This window comes from Helicoverpa armigera, chromosome 16 (assembly GCF_030705265.1).
Source record: "Helicoverpa armigera isolate CAAS_96S chromosome 16, ASM3070526v1, whole genome shotgun sequence".
Classification (NCBI taxonomy): Eukaryota; Metazoa; Arthropoda; class Insecta; order Lepidoptera; family Noctuidae; genus Helicoverpa; species Helicoverpa armigera.
The window spans coordinates 5,326,001-5,343,637 of NC_087135.1; the positions used below are offsets into that span (position 1 = coordinate 5,326,001).

The 17,637-nt window shown below is 36.8% G+C and overlaps 2 protein-coding genes across 5 annotated transcripts in view; both read right to left on the minus strand.

Moving 5' to 3' along the window:
* LOC110384536 (semaphorin-2A) overlaps positions 1-17,637 on the minus strand; it is a 284,393-nt gene that overhangs the window by 245,518 nt on the left and 21,238 nt on the right. The gene's annotated exons all lie outside the window — the stretch shown is intronic.
* Positions 9,876-11,864, minus strand: LOC110384538 (3-oxoacyl-[acyl-carrier-protein] reductase FabG). Its single transcript, XM_021345850.3, has one exon. The coding sequence runs from the start codon at positions 11,822-11,824 to the stop codon at positions 11,060-11,062; it is 765 nt and encodes a 254-aa protein (XP_021201525.3). The 5' UTR covers positions 11,825-11,864; the 3' UTR covers positions 9,876-11,059.

Genomic DNA, 17,637 nt, shown 5'->3' on the forward strand with positions numbered 1-17,637 from the left:
CATTTCGAGTTGGCCCTTATTTGTCCGCGGAATTTTAAAAGCGTGCCGATTCACTTCGAGAGCAAATAAATACAAAGGGACTATTTGAAAATGTTTCTAATAACGAATAACTCAATCTGGTCCGGGCGGTTCGCTGAGCCACTCAATCAAGCGGATTGAACCGTAGGGTGGTTAAGAGCGAATACGTACCACTTGTAACGAATGTATTGTACTCTTAGTGCTAAAATAAAAAGAACATCAGCAATACTTCCTCCACTGTACCGCAGGAATTGCTCTGATGAACGAGCAATGCGGTTCTAATAGCAATAGCCTTTTTTCCTCTCGTTGCAACCCCGACGTGAGCGCTTTTATAAGAAAAATTCGAATGGTCGGAACGAAACCAATATATTGTGATACAGTTTTTAATTAATGTTATGTTTTCTGAACGTGAATGTGCAGTTCCAATACGCTTAACTGTGATGAGGAAGTTTTAACTTAATGAGAATATGTGGAACTCGTTATCGGAAATTATTTTAAAATTATGCGCATTACAATATTCGCTGGAGCAATATTGTATACTTATTTAAATAGAAATTCCTTACAAATGGAATGGGGGATATGCTCTTATTAAAAAAATCTGTAATGGATATAAAAAAAACACTGGTTTACATAGGTACGTGGTATTGGATCACATAGCGAAAAGTATTAGGGGCATCAATTAAAACCAGCTCTTTTGATGAAACCAACCGCACACTAAACAACTAAAACAAAAAAAAAAACAACCAATAAACAAATGAAACCACTCGTTAGTTAAACATCGGAACAACAGCGACGATATAAGTATAAACTGTACCACGTAGATACATATATCCATTTTGTTCACGTGTTTAATCCGATTGTCTGGCTGCACCGCTCCTATCCAATCAGGGTTTTTATTAACCCTCATTATTATTGATTGCTGCGAAACTGCATAAAGCGTGTACATCACCAAGTAAATATATCGGACAGTCTTTTTCATTGTCGACGCTGCCATTTTCCATCTGGTCGATGTAAAAGAGCTATTTATTAGATTGTCGAATGAAGGTTTTATTAAGTTTTTGCTGGATATTAATAGGGTCACGCGTCACCTGATTTATTGGCTTGAAATATTACGTAGGTATTGAAAAAGTTTTCTTAGCATTACTTTTGCAAGCCATTACGCGCACCTTAAAATGATCTTATATTCAGATAAGGCAGGCTTTACATTTACTGCCTCAATTTTCTGATTTGGCTCTTTTAGGGCTTGCATCATCATTTGCATCTCCGGAGCTAAAATAAATCTCACACTGCGTTCACTAACACGCATGCCCAGCGCAGTGAGTATGGGCACATCCTTTGGCTTGGGGTAGGCCTGTGTCCAGCACTGGAAAATTTTCGGCTGTGCTAGGCTCATACTTCTCAGTACAGGTAACTATTGACTCATAATCAGCAGCAGCGTGATATCTTCCGAGCAATATTTTGCAGGTGACGTTAGACGCGTTAATCATTCGCACCGGGACCGCAGGCCGGTCGCACACGTAAACAAGTCGCATCACGATCAGATAACCGCATTAGTGCCGCGCGACGTGTCACAAACAGATCGCCCGTATTACCGACACTCTGATATGCGTCACGACTCACGCAGAACGCCATTACCGAGAATGGACTAATATTAAGAGTTTAATTTGGGTAGGTATGTATTTACTAGCTTAAATCAGCGATTTGCCCGTGACTACACACTTGTAAAAAGTAGCTATATCCTGCTTTACTGAGATTAGCGCGTTCATTCAACAGGACAAACAAAATCTTCAGATTTGTAATATAAGTTCAGTGGCAGTATTCTCGCTGCATCAAGATTGAGAAGCAAAATTATATTTATCATTGCTTCAGGTACACGATTATATGTATTTTCACAAGTAGGCTGGTACTTGTATCTCGTAGTAAGGATTGCCAAGGTTCCAATTACCTACATAGCGTCTGATGTTTTGGGCTAATTTTAGCACTAGAAAAGTCATCTTGCAATGTTAACTTTAAAGTCAATAATCATTCCGCATAACAAACCTGTAAGGCCAAAGGTTCTCTATTATGGTCAAAATATAAAATACTCTTTATAAAGACCTCAGTAAAACTTTAAACCTATACGTATTGCTGGGAAAATTGTTCTGAATAGACATCTTCCTACAAGGTATTTTTAAGATGGACCTTTGGAGGTCCGGAACCCTAAAAGATATAAAACATTATAAAGGTAGAAAGAAGCTGAAAACTTCCAGATGAAAGACCTTTCTAGAGAGCTTTTACTTAAAAACTCTAGAAATAGAACTCAAACAAAACAATAGACTTGACATCAATCACAAACATCCTCATCCAATTACAAGTATATTTACAAATAGCTGGAGTCCAAAGTGAAAACAAAAACAAAAATCAATGACAAGCCAGCTTTGTTTAGTAGAAAACGAATTAACGAGAGCGGTTTGACACAAACAAATTGTACGCGTGTTACAGGTGCTTTGTTACCCGAGTCATTACTGTTGATGAACCAACATACACCTTCGATAGCTAGTATATGGCTTCAGTCTTTTATTTTGGATTGAAATGGATGTTTATTTTTAGATGCCTGTATTTAATTGCTGGGTTATTTTCTCCTTATCCTACTTTTTCGTACCTACCTATTACTAAATTGCAGCTTGTCTTTTTCTAATCTGTGACACCATTTTTTGTCCTGGTTTATATACAGAGATAAAACGATGACATATTCATAAAAATGGGCATTACAATTAATTAGGAAAATCACCGGTTGTGGTTAGTTTGTAGTGCTACAAATATTCATATTAGAAAAAGGCACCAATAGTTACAATAAACAAAGTTTCATAATTTCTAACTTGCTGAGCAATATCGATACTGTGAGTGGTCTACGATATTACTGCTTCCAAGTGACATGACTAGATGCTAGTTCTCTAGTACGTTATTGAAATACCTTCGCTCAGTTATTTTCATTTTTTTATAACAGTAAAATTCATAATTATCGTAAACCAGTTACAAATTAAATCATTTAATTTGTGTAAAATCACGTAATAAATATCCCATTACAAAGAATTGTTGTGCGTTATCCCACGTTAGTCCACGAATTTAGTAATTGCTCTCCCAAAAATAATGTTTTTATTAGTTTATAAATATTTACAGAGCTTTTAATTATGTGTCAAGTGCTCTGAAACATTTTATTAAGTTCTACCTTTTCAAAGTTAATGAAAATTTCTCGTAAATTAATTCCACTCACTGAAATTTATTTCTGCTTATAACTTTTTATAATAATAAGATCAAGTAGTACAGACAGACTTTCCTTTTAAAGTTAAACTGGGAATATTCTATTAAAGAGTCAAGCTTGTTCTTAGAGTTCAAGAGAAAGTAGGCTCTTCTATTCTAATATTATTATCTTACAAGAAAAATATAACTTTGTAGCTCGCAAAATGTATTACATTTTCTGTCGTATATTCGAAGTTCTAGAATGGAACCAATTGATGTTAAGCAAGGATTAGTGACCTAACTAGGCGTTTAATTGTGGTGATACGGCAATCCATTAATTAGATAAATGTGATCAGCTACGTGTACTTAATTACTCCAATAAGATAATTTGTAATGTAATGATCTATCAGCGTCAATTGCGGATGTGTCAATAACGTGCCATTCAAGGTGCCGTAATGGGATGAAAGTAACACTCGGATATCGGCTAGTGTTACTAATAAAATATATTTTACCTTATAGATAGGTAATATTAATATCTATATATTTTTACCACTAATAGTGATTCTAACTCCTATATATTAATAGTAGATGATTAGATGCGGCACAGCTATAAAAACATTGATCTTCCGAATAAACTCGAGTGATTTGCTTATTTATCTGTCTTTAAATTATACTCCTTCTGTCTTTAAATTATAGGTTATTGTATCTTCACTATTGGCAAAATTTGCGGCTTTAATGCCACTCTCAATGCTTTAACGAGCTTTCAGGTTGTATGTATGTAGGTGTGTAAACGGTTGTAAAACATCCCTTGACAACTTAAACCTGAAGGAACTGAAGAAGCCTCTTAATGCCATCCTTTTATAAATCTAAACTTACTTTCAGCTTAAATCAACTAATTCCACGTCCTCGCGTCTCCGTCATTTATCATTAAAGTTAATTACGTTGAACGGCTCAGTCCATTCAACTAATTAGTCTCTTCCAAAAAAATCGAGGATAATTGCTAAGAGTGATTGCCAGGATTTTCTTCCTTGGGAGGACACTGGCTGATAAATTACATACCTTGCTATTCGGCCGGTGTTCTTTATTCTTTGTTTGTTCGGAGTAATCAAGAGATATAGGTGAAGCGAGCCGTTTTTGTAAATTAATTTGATGGAACGCGGCAACATTTGAGAAAATAAAGTACAGCCTGTATATTGTGCCTGATGTTTATCTTAATAAAACTATATATACTATACTATATAATATTTATAAAACTGTAACGTACTTTTAAGTAATCACATAGATATAAGTAGTGATTTTCTCATTGTTCTAAGTGTACCAAATAAGATTACCGCAAGGCATATTGATACCTACGATTATTAAGTCGTTAGAATTCAATATATGTAGGTACCTACGTACATAATTTACCATACATAATATAATAATATGCGGGCAGTCCGCTTCGGGGATGTGTAAATACAATCCGGAGTTTGCATTCTAAACATCGCGTAATTATTCAATTGTACAGGTAATGGATATGTTCTATACTCTGTTTCAATGTACACTAATATGTTTGTTTGTAATTTGATGTTTATGAAGTTACACATTGTCCATACAATACAATTACTAATAGTGATATTATGAGGTGAAGTTAAAATATTGATAATAAGTCCAGATGAAATAGCGTAACACTGTTACCTACTCTATTTGTCCAACTTTACCTGTTAAAATGATTACTCTTCAAGCTGAAGAGCGCTAATATACAAAAATGCAGCAATTTAATCAAGTAAAATGTCTCGCAGAGATTTCAGCAAATCCTATTCCCGGCAAACTATTCCGACGCCAATGAAATGACTTTCGCTCCCGTATCTCGTGCTTGCTTTCCTTAAGACACCAATCCTTGGTCATAGAACGAAATGAAAATTAATGGTGGTCGTGAGTATTTTTTCATGTCGGTTTGAGTACACACCATTAGTTCCGTTTTTGGCGCTGAACCCTCATTTATTATGTAAGTTGGTCGGTAAAATGTTGTACGCAAAAATACAGATGGTATGGCGAAACGAGCTTATTTCCGACGCAAAGTAAATTAAGTATGTCTTTCACACACATCTCCAACGTAAGGTAAGCTTTGATGTTCCAGCTGCGATAATATATTGAAATAGTTCATTGAAATGAAAAAGGAAAGTCTCTTCTCACCTAATGTATTCGATGAACCGGTCGAGTAAGCTTGTAAAAATACTTAGTTATTTTTAATCGGTAAAAGTATTATTTCCTAGTAGAAAGTATTTGAAGTATTGGCTTATTATATACCATTCCAGCTATTTTCAAAATTATATAAAATAATCTCTCCAGCACACAGCCCCGAGAGTCCTTGGAATTTTTCGTGATTTTTCTCTATTTCACCTAATTGGATTGATGGAGCGGACGTCGCGAATCTGTCAGCCGAAGATAATGAACGGCCCGGCAAAATGAACTTTTGTCAAGTTGGCCAACTATTCAACGCTAAAGGGCGATAACCGACATTTTCGACGTCGTAAAACACAGGCTATAACTGAATTAAGCCTATAAAACTTAGTGAGAACAAGCGTGTAATGTAATCGTAAACTTTATTGCATTTGTTGGCGATCACTTAAATAAAATACTCCGACTAAAGTTTTGTGATAAAACAATATTGCATCTCATGTGGTGGTTAATGAAGCGATTTAGATGTCGGGTGTTCTAAGGTAAATAAGGTAGTTAGTGGATGTAGTGTTCCGTATCTTGACAGTGATTGGATGAAATTAGAGGATCGTAAACATACGTGATCTGGAGCGTTGTTTGCACATCCTCTCTCTTGAATAGGCCGGCCCGTGGAGCCCTTTCAGGGGTTGATGAAACACAAACTGTGTCACTAGGTACTGCCGAAATTTCGGATGGTGTTTGTAGTTGCAAACGAACTGCCTTGTGTCAGGATAATGGGGTTTCTGAACACGTCTAAGTAAGTTTGTATCTACCCAGATAGTACGCCTACCTAGCCAGATTAAAGATAACCAATTCCAAGTTGAAAGCCTTCGGGTGTAATACCTTCTTTGTGCGGATTCTATATTGAATAAAGGGTTTAATACTAAATAACGTTGGGTGGACATCCTATGTTAAAGTCTTATCTGTAAGAAGAGTTCTTTTGAAATATGGGTATTGTGAGATGAGGACTCATGGCTAAGTAACAGCCATACGGATCGATCGTTTATAAAGTAAAGCATATAATATTTCCGACGTAACATAAACATAAGAGTTCAGGAATTCGATCATACAAGTACTATCCACGCGATAATACCATCGTAAGTGCGAAGTTCAAAACATCTCGTACAAGACTGTACTACTAAATTTGATAAGCATGTAACTTCAACAAGTTTGAACAGCAAATCGCAACATATTCCATCAAGTGTTCGAGACGAGGCGAGGTCGTCATCTGAATAGCACACCAATTTCATTTATCATAATTCACCTCTCTAGTAAGGGAACTAGGTAACGTCGGGCACTTCCGCGGCACATGATTTGCATAATAACCGAACTAAGTGTACCATATCTTACTTAGGGCGAATCCAAACCATAAATTCGGTATAATAAGGGCTGTTTTACATAAGCTCAGCGGCCGGATTGCCGCTCTACGTCCAATCAATTCTCACACACAGATTCAAAGACATTTGAACGTATTAGGGGAATGTTAATAGGTAATAGTTGCCGTACAACTGCGTTAGAGGTATTAGTTTAGATTTTGATTTGCGTTCGGAGTGCGCCGTTGAATAGTTAAACATGTTAGATTAAGTTTCATATAGGAAGGTGTGGTGTGTGGCTGTTCAATACTCGCTGCATTTTGAATAACAGTAACACTTTCGGAAAAGTAAACTACAACAATAGTTTCGATGAAGTAAAATTTACCTATTTTGCAAAAACGTACCTTTTCACAATGCTCTTTATGTACCTTACCAAAGGTATAAAATCTGTTCGAGAAACATTAATACAGTGACTTCATTGTGAAAATAGATTTAAAAGACAATCCGGATAAAGGACCACTAAGGGTCACAATCCTCGCTAGCGAGGGAATAACGTTGGTAAAAAGAGGGAGACTAAATCAACCAATAATAACACAAAAGGAAGAAAATCCTCCCGATTCGCACGGCCCTTCAAACACAACTTAGCACATCATTTGTCTAAAACTAACTAAGCTCATTTCATATTCACTTTACATTCACGGCAACCCTACTTACAAAAAATGCAAGGCCGATAGTGAAGACGATAGGCAAATACCCACCCCAAATCATGACCTAATATTGGGCAATTTATCACCGACAGACCTTTGTGCCTGTGCCATCAATCTTGAGCTTCCTCCGCACTCAACATTCCAACTAATTATTGTCGATCGCGTCACGACAGTTTGCTTGCGGATTTCAACATTTTTTCAACACTTAAGCGATGTTTGATGCGCAATTTTAGATAAATTAAACGTTCTTTCAAACGAATAATTAAGTGAATTGGAGGGAGAAGTTGAAAATGTAAACACTAGCAATCCGTCAAGCGGCGATGGTTCTCAATAGACGAAGGGTACAGATCATTTGAACGAAAGGGGAGGGAAATGAAACCATCCATTACAGCCAAGACGGACTACTCGAAGGCAGCTGGTAACGGCAGACGAGAAGATTTCCCACAACACTGGAAATGAGGGAAGCGACCGTTCCCGTGTGTTAATAATGAAACAATACCCACGCATCATACGTTACACCCTTAACCCACAACATAACAATGCACGTTCATTTGTTTTTGTTTTCTCTGTGACAGCTACCCTACATAACACTAATAACGCAATATTTTACAAAGACAAGATCAGATAACGACATAATAATTTTCACGTGTTGCTTGACTAAGCGAACGCCTTTTTCACTGCAAAAGAAAAATATCCAGGTAGATTTATTTACGTACAGGAAGTAACATAGCAACATTAAGTTAATAAAGCATAAAAATATTTTACAGCGACTCATGGAGTGGCATCCACACGCGAGTAGGGAAGAAGGGCCATTTGCTTTATTACATTTACATCATACGCCCGTTAAAGCAGCCAACTGTACAAAATGTTGCATAAAATTCCTTTCTCGTGTCGCGATTGATCTTTTATTTCCTTTCAAATAATGGTTTCCTACAATACCGTGAACTTTTTCTGTTCGCATGCCTCTCAATTTACCAGCCTTGAATGTGTAGGTACCCAAAATTGTTAAAATACTTCGATGGGTTACTCATGAGTGCAGTTACAAAATATTTTAGACTTACTTGTAAACGTTAATGTTTCACAATACAGTAAATTTGTAACAATTTCTAGTTTGAACAAGCAAACATTTTTTTGCAAATAATACGGAACTTTCTAGCTGCAAACATTCCCTTTTATTCTTCGATAAACTTGCAAAATAACATAATGTATGCCTGCGACGATACGCACGTACATACATAGAAATGGTTTCCTTTATTTTGTCCCCGATCATAAATTTTCATTATGACGACTAAGTTCATATGCGTATGCCCGATGTGTAAAGAATAACAAGTTCACCATGGCAGAATTTCGCGCAATGAAGAAATATCGTTCAATTTTCACGACAATGGCAAAACTGCATTATTACAGTCACATTGGTTTCAAAAAGAGGTTATTTGAGCCTTGCAAATTGTTGGTATCGAAACGCAGTACAGTTTTGAAGCAAAGGGAAAAGGTTTCGCAACATAGGAACAGACGTAATATTAAAATACGAAGCGATTGTGTTTGGTTAAGCGAATGGCCGCGGGACGTGCCGGTCACGCAGCTACGAACGTGCTTTGCGGCAGGATTTTTCAAAAGCAATCCGTGGAACAGAACAGCGTCAGCAAACAGCAGCTGACATTGGCTTTGGGCGCCGATATTTACCAAAAACCGAAAACTAGCGTGGATGTGAATGAAACTATTCTCAGTCTCCAATACACCGCTAGCACTTACAGGCGCAAATAAAAATTGAAAAATCCACGCTCGCAAATCCCCGGAGGGTCGCGACTCTCACGTTCCTCACGCAACGATCCCTCCTTCCACAAAGAGCTTGAACAGCGACATTATTTATTTAATTATTTATTTATTAAAGCTCAGCGACAAACTCTCGAAAAATATTCGTCTGCGTAACGGTTACAAATGTGGTGAATAAGTAATGTAGTCATAATACATTCAGGGTTTCGTGTAATGTGTGATAATTATGTATTATTCTGTACTTTTTTGTACTTATTTCATGTCATAACTTTGTATAAATTACTTTATAAAGATCTTACTTTCGTACGTTAGTAGAAATAATCTAAACATAACGTTATCTTAGCTGAGCATCCTCCGTTTGGAGGGGTTCGAAGTTCAAACTAACCGTTACCATAGTAACGACCCTAACAATCTCGTAATAGCATAACAAATCACACTTAATTTTGTTTACTAGCGCTCTGATAATGACTCAGCTATACTTACTACGAGTTTAATAATATATCGTATACTTATTGCTTCAATATTTTGTGGAGGCATGCATCTCACAAGGTATAAATACATTTTAATGGTTACCTAGTTGACAGTACTGTAGCGCGTGGCGCGCTAGGAACCGGGGATCTTCAGGTTATTAAATTAAAACATTCAATAATAACTTTAACTTTGCGTTTATTCGCTGACTCGGGGGTGAAGTGACATACTTCAATATATAAAAACTATTCTATTTCTAATCGAATCTACTCATTTACATTATTGTCCGGCCAGGTATCAAATATAAAACACCAAAGAGTATCTAACTAAGTAAGTACTAGTCTCTACAGTACCTACTCAGTTGCCTTCTGATTGATTTATCTTCAATTAATATTCAAAAGTACATTAACAAGATGAAAAAGCTGTCGTGGAAAGTAAATACATATAAGCAAAAAATACAAAGTATCATTCTTCATTGCCTAAGAAATTGCTCTTAACAAACAGGACCATTCAGCCTAAAGAACCTTGTAAATAGAACTAATAAACATGATGGCAACAAAACACGGTAACAAATAACACCTTCTTATTTCTAAGACTAAAATAATAACGGAACAATGTACCAAAATTATTGTTCCATAAATACATGTACAAGAAAGCGCTACACAATGTTTGGAAAATTTTATGGCAATATAAACACTAGCAACAATACTAGGCGCAGATAACAAAACAATATTACCCCTATATTTAACCGCCTACGACAATAATATTTTATCGTGGTACACAGTTGGTATAAGACCATTTCTACAACCTTTAACTTAGGCCATTCGTCAGTTTAATGTTCCCACATCCTCCGTGTATCAATTCCAAAGTCCTCATTTGCGTCCACCATAAGTTTTGCTTTGCTCCGCATACATTCATGTTTACTGCATGCAATATTAAGACTAATGGCTAAGAAAACAGGAACTATATTAGCTGAGCTTACGGACTTACTTACTGACCTGTTTATGTTAGCCCCTATATCCTTTCTTACACGTACTACGTTCTTGTTCTTTGTAGTATATGGCTTGCTTACAGAGGCCAGTTTGTTTATTTTCCTTCTAAGTAAAAGTAAATCAGGAAATAGTTTGTCGTATGAGCCTTAGATGGTCGTTATTTACTTTATGTGGGGTCACCAACAAGCCATTTCTATATTTCCAAATAAAACATTTTCTGAATATCGTATAGTAAGTATTTTAATTTGGTTTAAGCACTACATTCACTTTAATACTTCTTTGTAAGAAATATTTCACAGAGTCACATAAATCTTCCAATTAAGCAAGTTAAAATAAACAACCATATTTAGCTGCACATTATGAAATAACATCACACTAATATTTCGCCGTTATCTATAACGTAAATACTGCCCGTGATACTGCGCGCGCGATCGCTCGATAGATAAAGAATCAGGTCAGCGACCTCCTCGCTTTCCGCCATTTTACCTAATGGGTACAATAAGCTGCGGCTTTTGTATAACTCTGCAACCTGCTCTTTGGTGAATCCGGCTGTTTCAGCGAACGGTGTATTTGTGCCACCGGGATTGACAGAGTTGACGCGAACACCGTGACGGCCCAACTCCACAGCAACGCACTTCGTAAAATGGTCCAAAGCCGCTTTCGATACGCAGTACGGCAAGTAATCCACGTCCTTGATCGGTCGTAAGGCCGCCACGCTCGATACGTTCACTATGTTGCCCTTTGTTTTGATGAGATGTGGCGCCGCTAAACTTGTCAAATGGTACACTGCTCGCACATTAGTTGCCATAGCGCGGTCAAGTAGCTCCACACCTTCTAGAATACTTCCTTTGACACCAACACCGGCATTGTTTACAAGAACGTCGATGCGACCAAAGGTGTCTATTGTGCTTGCTACGATATTCTTCACTTGTTCGTCATTAGACAACTCCGCCTTGATAACCAGAGGTTTAATACCTTTTGTATGTTCACATTGTTTTGCAACTTTGTTCAAAGATTCTTCATTTCTCCCAACTAACACAAGTTTGGCAGACTGCTTGGCGTACAATAGGGCGGCAGCTGCGCCGATGCCGGAACTCGCCCCGGTGATCACGATAACTTTGTTGTCGAAGTCCATCGTCGCCCGCGCCGCGATTGCAACTAACGGTTTTACATTTTTATCTGTCACTTTTAAGCAGCAACTTAGATAAATATCATGACCTTCGACATGTAAATAAAGCTAACTGATGACGCGTCACAAATCTATGGAAAACTACAAATTAATTAAAATGAAGTTTGGCTGCAATTTGTAATGTAATGTACGGACAGGGTAAGTAAGTGTCAGTATTTAAACCTACCCGAATCTGTCAATCGAACATAAACATTCCATTATAGTGATAAAGTTGAAAATCTATTGGAGAAATTTGACAAATTGAGGTAGGTCGGTCGATGTCTAAACGTATGTACAATGTACAAAACAAACTTAAATTAATAATTATAATATCATGTAAGTGTTTGCAGAAACATAATTTATACCTGGCGAATCTCGTATCAGAATATTAGCCAGTGGTTATTACGTGAAGCTAAGCGTGGACCACGCCTGACTTGGCAAAGCGAGAATGGACCTACGTCCCGTGAGCGGCACGTAATAAAATTTCGCGGTTATGTGGACGCGTCATATTCTGTGGACAAAGTGAATGTTTTTTAGCGAAATATTTCAGCAATGACGGAGCCGGGCCGAGCCGTCACGGGAGAGACGTGTGCATTACACAAGCCGTCACGCGTACCACGAATATTTCTGTACGTTAGCCCGTCATTTCATTATTGCCGACGGACTCCCGGGAAAATGTGTTAGTGGAATTATTCGAGACGCGTTATTTTTATAAAATATTCTGAATATTTTAATCTTAAAAAATAAATAATAGGTATTGAGATTATTATACATAGGTAAATTTTAAAAAATCTCATTAATAAATTGTCTAGGCTTGAAGTTTTATAGACACATTAAAATAGGGTTTAAAATGGCATTAACATCGCAGGATTCGGTTAATCCATTCATCCTGACTTGCCTCTCGTATCGAGGGCAAACTACGTAATGTTGGTTCCGAGGCATGCCATTTACATGAATGATTATTCGGGCGGAGGGATGGTTGCGTGCAATTTTAGTCCTTGATATTAGTGTGTGAGGAGCTGTTTTTGTGCGCCATATTTCTGAGACCATTCCGAAGTTTATCTGTGCAAGCCGCGTGGAAAGCATTGTCCGGACCCGTTAGCCTATGTTAACACGACGCTTCCCCAGTTGGTAGACATGGCAAACATAAATCGAATTCCTTCAAATATTATATTTTTTGAGAGGAAATTCGGAAATATTTATTTGTCATATTTTTGGTATTTCTGGCTAGTTTGCTTTTTCAGATTTCAGATATATTGTAGAAAACTATTCTCTACAACACTACCCCAAAAAACCATATCGGGTCAAATTTTCGCATTGGTTGGAAACACGACCATTGATTTCATCAGAATTAAAAAGAATATCAAATAATATTTATACACAACAGCATTTACACAAACTATATTTACCTAGTAATACCAAACATGAAATTCCAATTGAATAATTTCAAAGGCTATGATTTTCAACTTTTACGTAAACAAAAGCGAATCTAATATTAGAACTGGCATCGCGCTTCACTTTTCAACCATCACAAAACGACCACACGAAATAAATGTGCACAATTTTACAAACGATTTGTAAAGCTTTCATGCATCGCCAAATGAGTTTCTAACCTGCAATTAATGCAAAATGTAATGCGGCATTACAGGAGGTCAGCTGGCTCACTAATTTGTACTGATTACTTGTTAATCTGGCGCAGAATGTTAACATTGCCGGGTAACGTGAACTTTGTCGGCAAAAATTATGCTCAAATGTGTTGCTCAAAGGAAAAATGTGAGAGAATAATGAGTTGAATATTAACTTTTGTGCATTGTGGTGAAAGTAGCTTTAGCGGTTGTTTTACGAGTTTTTAATGATTAGCTTTTAGCTGTTCCGAGTAATTTTATTTGATTGTTTGTGTGTTTTAATTGGGTTTATTTGATGGTTCAATATTTGATTGCACACCCCCGCACACACCGTTAATTGTTACCAGAAAATAGGTAGGACTATTTATTGAAGTGTTTACTATTAAGTCTTTACATAAAACTACTTAAGAATGATTTCTCTAAAGACAATAGCTTCCAACTGCACTTTCAAGGTAGGCAGATGAGAAATGAGGTTTGAAGTAACCCTTACCTACGCCGCGGGTACCGCGAGCCAAGACGTTGCGCAGTGGGTGGCGACATCCGTAAGTTGGGCTCTTATCATAAATCTTCGTGGGCCTGCGATGGATCACTCGCACCGACCAACCCCACCGCGCCCCTCATCATTTATACTTTATTATTGGAGGCTTATGTATCTGTAACCCTCACAAAAATCAAATATCATCTCTTCCACGAATGCGTATTGAGGATTTGGTCGTAACGCAAAAAGTTTGTCCAACAAAAAGTTCACGATAAAGAAATCCAATCGAACTAGCCGAACGAACTTGAAAAAATAAATTGCCATCTGCGATTTCATAAAAAGTGCGAATGAAACCAACCATACATTTCGACCAAAATGGAGATTATTAGGTAATAGGTATGTCAATTTAAATTTATAACTAGTTGTTAATAATATAATTTTCGTCAAAATTGGGTTATCATCAACTAACGAATATTGTCACGCGACAACTAATCATACAGTAAAATTAAATTGTCATTTTACGGGAAATATCAAACTGACGACCGACAGGAAACCAAAGTTTCACACCAGCGTACTACCGAATGAATTTATGAATTAATTAAACGTCAATAACTAAAGCTGTCAATATTCAAATTCGGGTGGCATGCAACCTAAATACACCAGTGAGCAGGCCAGGACATGCAGTTAGAGTTCGCGTTCCATTGCGCGTTACCATATTTCTTCGTTGCCATTTAACTGACAGCAGAATGCAATGGACTGTAAAATGAAACTCGAAACCTCGTATTTCGTGAAGGCTCTAGATATGAAACTATGTATGGTTCGTTTCAGAACAGTACGACTTGTGCTAGAAATAAGTTACGTCCGTAGGGTAGTCCATTGTTGGCTTTGTTATCAAAGTTCGGCAGCAGTTTGAAAACTAAAAACAATACAATAGAACATCATTTTCATTGCTGTTTATGTTTCACACTGGGTTGCATGTTAATATGTAGTCTTATAATCGCACATGATTCATATCTAAAACTTCACCACATACCGACGAAATCCAATTTGCTTTTGAAACAAACAGAGCCAAGAAAAAGCATCGCTAAGCGTTTTTTACGCGGAAATCGCTGATAGGTTTGGTTCAAGGAAATCAATCAGCTAACCATTGGCTACGGCTCAAAGCGGATGCGGTTCATGTTAAGCGCTTAACTCATTATTTGGCTGCGGAACAACAAGATCGATGTGCCAAAAATACTCCAATACAACGTTTTAGCGACGTCGCGTTCTGGGGATTAATGTTATGAACTGATTTTATAGCGTTGGTTAAGTATTGGTTTTAATTAGTCTTTAAAAAAATAATTTAACGATTATTCTAATTTTATATGAACCTGCACCACTTTTAACAGAGATCCAAAGCAGCTAAGTAGGCACTGTTTACTGATACTGATACACGTTATGATCAACAACTTTGATATAAAAAAAATATAAATACGTTATTATCTGTTGACCCAAGAAGGCCTATATACTCAAAATGTTTTACACATTTACTATAACTAAACGATCGTTTTTAATGCCCTTTGAATAGAAACGTCAGCCGCAACACAAACGCCTGTATCACACACGCTGTAAACATGAAATGCGGAACATTTTCAAGCAAATTTCATTGCATTTAGAGCATTCAGAAGCCTTTTGCATTTTTCCATAGCTACACGTACAAAGGGATTTATTTCATTGAATACGCACTTGATAAAAAATTGACAAGACGATGATGAATTGCCTGAGTTCTGGGAAACAGTCAAAGCGTGAAATAGGTCAGGCATAGCAGGGTTAACAAATATTGCACAATGTTTGGACATCAAAGTGCGCTTTTATTGAGTTCACGATTCGAGTGCTTTAAATAAATATTGGGTGTGATTTAATTTATTTGTAAATAGAATACAATTCTGAATACTTTTTAAAATGGGTTGAGTACACAATATAGTCAACCCTTTTGAATGGAAATGTAAAAATACTTTTTGTTCTGAATTACATTTTTTTACACACTATCAAACTAGACGTAGCGCTCAACCATCACATATTATATTAGGATTTTTAGTGACAACTATTTGAATTAATTATTGCCTGTTTAAAACATATTATTTTACAAACACTTATAAATATGTAGAGGAATATAATAACAAAATATGTTTAATACATGAACAGAAAGCCGTTTCCCATCAATTATCTCGCTCAAGGGTTCCGTAGAGTTTGATGTCATTAAACCTTTTTTACTTGCATATATAGGAGCATGTGTTTAGCTATATAATAACAGTCAAGCACGCTCGCCATCCATCAGACTCTCAAGGCCTATGACAAGAAGGCTTACTTTCCTCATGAATATTTATCACCCTGTTTATTCCCCAAACCAAGTGGCCTGAAAAAAACATTAGGTTTGTTTACAGCCTATTCATTTGGAAATACAACCTGTACTTAAGAAACGCTTTGATGTTATAATTGCGAGTATTTATAGTTTTTATTTTCGTAAATATTTTTTATTTTTTACACGTTATGTAAACCTACGCGTATATTAAAATATACCCACTACTACTACCAATTTTTGTCGCATGAATAACTTATGTCCATCGGCTGACTACCTATATCGCTTTTTGGTTCAATAACAACTTGAATATTGGTGTTAAAAATAAATATTACTTCACACAGCTGAAAAGTTATTCGTGGAATCAGTAATGAAGATCATCTAATAATAATTTATCATTTCATTGTTAACTATAGCCTCAAGTCTTATCATAATGAATTCAACAAAAAATACGAAAAATAATTGCCGTAAAAGTTTTCCGTAACTTTTGGCCAGCACCAACAGCCGTCTGACTTCTTAAAAGCCTTCAATACGGTAACCAAAAAATTCTTTGACAAAAGACGGCTTTGTTATAGGATCTGTCTTTGTTTAGGCCAACTTCTTTGATCAATCATGACAAATTGTATTTTGTTAGAAGAGCGGCCCATCACGAAGTTTGACAGTTCTCAGCGAAAAGTTTTCTTTCGTAAAAACAAACGAGTAAGTACGAATTAGTTCTTGATGTTAAAGGCTCGAGCAGACCGGATGCGTATGCGTAACCACGCGCGTAGTCACGCGCGTAGTTACGGCGTAACCATGAGTTGTAATGTATGGAAATGTATGAGACAGCCACACCGCTTGCGTAACGACGCGCGTGTCTACGTTACGCAAGCGGTGTGGCCTGTCTCATACATTTCCATACATTACAACTCATGGTTACGCCGTAACTACGCGCGTGACTACGCGCGTGGTTACGCATACGCATCCGGTCTGCTCGAGCCTTAAATCAATCAATGTTGGTGAAATCTTTTATGCCAATGTGTGTGAATATAAAATCGGATGTCCGTATAGTACCTACCTACATATGTAAATATTAAGTTGATTTCAACAAGCAATTTTCGTGTTTTCCTCATCACTACGATGAGAAAAAGAACACATACATTTTTCATAATTCGATCGAACTTTCGAAGCACGATGTCATGTGTGGGTTTATTTCTGTTTCAAACCAGAGACAAAATTCCGAGAAAAACCTTGTCCCTGTTTCACTCAATATTTAGGCACAATATGGAACGGTATAATTTTGACGCATAACTTCACCCGAACAAACTGTTGCGATAAAAGATAAAAGAAGTGCGATAAA